The following is a 4,957-nucleotide window of genomic DNA, read 5'->3' as shown; positions in this document are numbered from 1 at the left end:
TATACTTAGTAATTCTCAAGATAATATATCTTCAAAGTAATTTTTCAATTTTGATAATAAAATATTCCTTAAACCAAATGCCCCCTTAGTTTTTGTTTGCATGCGCAAATATGATAGTTGTTTAATTTGTAATATAATTATACAATAAGACTATGTGTACCTACTTTAGACATACAAATATGTACATATTTAAATGTGTAGTCATATGATTGAAGTATTTTAAATTAATGATGAAGTAACACCTAATCATGTGATAACACATATAAGTATGTATATATTTATATATCTAAATAGGTATACATAGTATTGTTGATAATTATAACATTAAACAACCACCTCTCTTTACATCGTTACACAAATTTCCTTCACTTCTTACCTTATTTACTTATGGTTGGAAATACTCTAATTTTGTATCATCTCTTATTAGTGTGGACGGTGTGGTTCGGTGTAGTGAACTTTTTTAAACCAAATGGAAAAAAATTGTTTAAAAATTTTTTAAACCAAGCTAAAAAATTACAATTTGGTCTGGTTCGGATTACGATTTAAACCTATTAAAATCATTCACTTCAGAATATATATTATTTAATAAAATAAATCAAATTATGATTTTTTAGAATATAATATAAACATGTAAAATAAATATGAAATATATATATAATATATATGTAAAGAAAATAACAAAATAAGTATGAAAAAAACAAGTTATATACCTAATTGTTCATTGAAAAATTATGTCAAATATAATTATATATATATATATATATATATATATATATATATATATATATATATATATATATATATATATATATATATTTATTTATTTATGGTTTTGTTTGGTTTAAAAATCATTTAAACTATAATCCAAAATAAAAATTATTTTTAAAAAATTTATTAACTCAAACCAAATCATTTTACAAATTAAACCAAATCAAATCATAATTTAATTTTTAAGTAATTTGATCCAATTTTACGGCTTAAAGTAAATTATACATACTCTTAATGTTTTAATTCAGATAATATTATAACTTTTCAATTTGCCATCGCACGTGACACTTTAATACATAACCCATACCATTTGATGCTTAGTAAAGAAAAACGTTTTATGGAGATAATGAAAGGAAAAACATTTGACATGTTTCTTGAAAATTCAATAAGGTATCTTCAATTAATTTTTTTTAATTAATATCCCACCTTTATATTAAAAAAGGATTAGGATAATTATAGTTATTATGGCTTACTCTAATCCACAATATCGGTGATTGATTTGATTTGATCTTTTTATTAGGTTTAATAAGAAAGTTGTTATTATGATTATTGATGGATTGGACCCCAAAGGTGAAAGTCATGTGGCTTTGTTTTATAAAGCCCCGTAATTTTAGTTCTTTTTATCTTTGTAATCATATGTATCTTGTTAATATTTGTAATTTATTTAATTAATCTAATTAGATAATTAATAACTTATATTTAGTTATGATGAGGTTAAATTTAATTTTTAAATTATTTTTTCTTATTACAATCTAATCAATAAAATAATAATAATGACGTGTGAAATTACATTTAATGAAATTATAAATTAATTATAGGTTGATGGACTATTTTTCATTCAAATTTTAATATAAAAATAAATATACATATTTAAGATTTCGAAAAAACATCTATCCATAACCCAATCTCTATTAAAAATATGGTGGTCGGCTCTTTGTCTCTGTCTCGATTTCAGATAATTATCATCTTCAAAGAGGAGAGAAAGAAAAGATAAGGATTGTAAAGTGAAATAATCACTTTTTAAAACTTGAAAACTTTAAATGAGAACAAATTATAAGATTTTTAAACTTAGAAAAAAAATGAGATAAAACTTTAATTTATTAAATTTTTTAATAAATAACAATATTATTCCAAATTATAACTAATATTTTCAATAAAAATTAAATTATATATATATATATATATATATATTTATCTTTACATTAAAATTTGAATGGAAAATAATCTTTTTGGCCTTAATTATAATATAAATCCCAAATTAAATTATTAATTAATATACAACTTAATTAAATGTTCTGATGATAAACTTGCAATCACATTCTTTGAATTTAAATGAAATTTGGTCCAAAAAGCATTTCCTCACATTTTCATGCAGCCTTCTCGTAGTTACGCGAGGAAATCATGTTGCGTGTAATCACGCGCCTCCATAGGCAGTTATGTTAGGCAAAAGGTATAAAAATACGTAAAAAAATATCAAAATACGAGCCATGGACGTTTTAAGCTTTCTACCATTATTTTTTTATTTTAAAAATTTTTTTATTTACACAATTAAAATTAATACCTATACTATCCTTACACGAGTCATATCCCATACGGGCGTCAGTCAATACTCTGTGAAAGAAGCTTTTCCCTGGCATTGCCCGGGCGATGATGATGGTATTGGTGACGGCGGCATTGAAGGTGGTGGAGCTCTCAAATTCTGAAAATACTCTCTTATGTTTATCACTTGTCCACCACCCGTTACTTTCTCCGTTAACTGGCAGTCTTCTCTCGAAGGGATAAACGGTGGCCGTAATACATCCGTTAGTAGGTCCCATTTTATGCCTTTGAAGAACACGTGCTCCTTGATCTCACACGCGCCCCGTTCATATCCCAATCTTTTCATGGGATCCTTCTCCAAAAGCCGTTCGATTAAATCCATCAAGTCCGTCCGTTTACCTAAGCACTCCGGCGACTTCATCAGAACGTTTCGAAAGGTTTCTTTTCGGTTATTGCCTTTGAATGGCGTTGTTCCATACAACATCTCGTACGTCAAGATACCCAGAGCCCACCAATCAACAGCGAACTCGTGTCCATCGCCACGCACCACCTCAGGTGATACGTACTCTTCTGTTCCCACAAACGAGTTGGACCGTTCACCGTTGTCGGAACTCGGTTTCTTCCGAGAAACGGGGCTGACTCTGGCCGATTTCGCCCTCATTAACCCGTTTTTGTTATCGTTGAAAGCTTGGATCCAACGAGTCAATGCTCTTCGATGTTTCTTCGAAATCTCCGGAACTGGAACCTTATGGCTTCGTTTCTCCAAGGTGGTCGTTGAATTGATGGTTTTTTTAGCCAGGTTGCGAGAGAGATCAAAATCCGTAAGTGTCACGTGACCCGACTGTTGAACCAAAACATTTTCAGGCTTTAAATCTCTGTAAGCAATCCCCATATTATGAAGATACTCAAGCGCGCAAATAATCTCCGACAAGTAAAAACGAATAACGGCAGGAGAGAAAACCCGGTCGTTCTGACGGTAACGGAGGACGTTAAGGTCGCCACCGGGACAATAAGGGACAGCCCAGGCAAGCAAATCCTTAGTCTCGAAAAATCCCATCAGCTTGGGAAGAAAGGGATGCGAAAGCCGGGTCAGGACCTTGATTTCCCAACGGGCACGACGATCAGCGTCGTGCTTGGAATGAAGAGAGGTCTTGTCGGCCACTTTCAGAGCGAAAGGAAAACGGGCGGAGGGGTCGGTTGTGGTGTGGTGGACTAAGAAGACGGTTCCCATGGAGCCTTTGCCGAGGATTTTGAGGGCATTGATGTTGTCGAGGTTTAGAGATTGCTCTTGTGGGTGTAGTTGTTGCAGCGGTGGTAGAATGTCCATTGGTGGAAGAAGGAGAGAAAGGTTGCCGAAGAAGAAAAAACTAAAAAGACGCAGCTGCGTTTGTTTTTCCGTTTTTGTTGTTCTTTTTGTACAGTATACGCGTTTGTTTTTGCTTTCAAGTCGTAGTGCTTTCGTCGTGTACGTTAAAAAAGATCCAATTTATTTTCCTTACACTGCAATTATTATAAAATTTATTTAAAAGAAAATTTTCTAATATTTACTTAAAAGACTGACAGAATCAACACTGTTAATATGCTAATCATATAGACGTCCTTAGTGTAATGACTTGGTTAATTAAAGCGGAGGCATTTCTTTAATTTTTAAAATTTTTTATAATAATAAAAAATAGAAATTGAGGGAAGATTCACACGTGCAAGGAGCAAATAAAAGATGCATAGAGCCAATCAAAAGGCAAAATAAGATTGGGTGTACGGTTCTCACATGGAGGCTCCCAGCTTCCAAGGGCCTAGGATGAGCACAGTTAAATAGAGGTACAACTCTAGTCACTAAGTTTGGTTCAAAAGAAAGTCTCCATTTGATTAATGTTAAATCGGGTTTCAGTGAAAGTTATTGGAGTTTAAGGATGATTAATTTGGCAGAGTTCACAATTCAAATAAGATATCAGTATGATCTAAAATTTTTTTAAATATTACACTTATACTCATTAACAACTTATTTATTGTTTTTGAATTAAATGTAATAATTAAGGAGATAATTATAAATTTTGAGTGGAGTTTAAGCTTGAATTTTGTCTTAAGGTAATCAAACCAACATCACACCAGACACTACTCGACTCGACACTCAACTTGATTAGCCCCACCCTAGATGAGTACATGAACTTGAGACTTATTTAGGCTGGGTTTGGTTTAGTTTTTGTTTTTTATAATTTTAAAAGTGATTATTTATAAAGATTAATAACAACCATTTATTTGTTTAAAACAAATGGAAATTAGTAATGCTAAAAATAGATTTAGAATGAGAAATTATAAGAAATATAATATATAATATGCAACATAATTAGTAGTGAAAGCATTCACATTTCATTTTATACCAAAATTTCCATTTTTGTGTGTGTGTGTGTGTGTGTATATATATATATATATATAAAACCAAATTTTATTTATTTATTTATTTATTTATATATCATCATCTTTGACAGTCATTTATTCAATTTCTCAAAATGCATTTTCTTGGTTTGATAATTGAATGTAATTTTGAGTTGTTTGTATGTAGCTCTAAAAATCTCTTAATTAGGGGTATCTATTGAGATCATTGATGGACAAACAATAGAATATCAACACATTGAAAAATATATTGGTTTGT

At 30.5% G+C, this 4,957-nt stretch overlaps 1 protein-coding gene across 1 annotated transcript; it reads right to left on the bottom strand.

Moving 5' to 3' along the window:
* Positions 1-2,258: 2,258 nt before the first annotated feature.
* On the bottom strand, positions 2,259-3,770 carry LOC123226112 (serine/threonine-protein kinase UCNL-like). Its single transcript, XM_044650597.1, has one exon. It carries the CDS (start codon positions 3,632-3,634, stop codon positions 2,372-2,374), a length of 1,263 nt encoding a protein of 420 aa, XP_044506532.1. The 5' UTR covers positions 3,635-3,770; the 3' UTR covers positions 2,259-2,371.
* Between the last annotated feature and the right edge of the window lie 1,187 nt (positions 3,771-4,957).

The sequence above is a fragment of the Mangifera indica genome, chromosome 9 (genome assembly GCF_011075055.1).
Source record: "Mangifera indica cultivar Alphonso chromosome 9, CATAS_Mindica_2.1, whole genome shotgun sequence".
NCBI lineage: Eukaryota > Viridiplantae > Streptophyta > Magnoliopsida > Sapindales > Anacardiaceae > Mangifera > Mangifera indica.
This window is presented reverse-complemented; position numbering and strand designations above follow the sequence as displayed.

Coding starts and splice junctions, on each gene's coding strand:
- LOC123226112 (XM_044650597.1), bottom strand. CDS start 3,634: ATGGACATTCTACCACCGCTGCAACAACTACACCCACAAGAGCAATCT.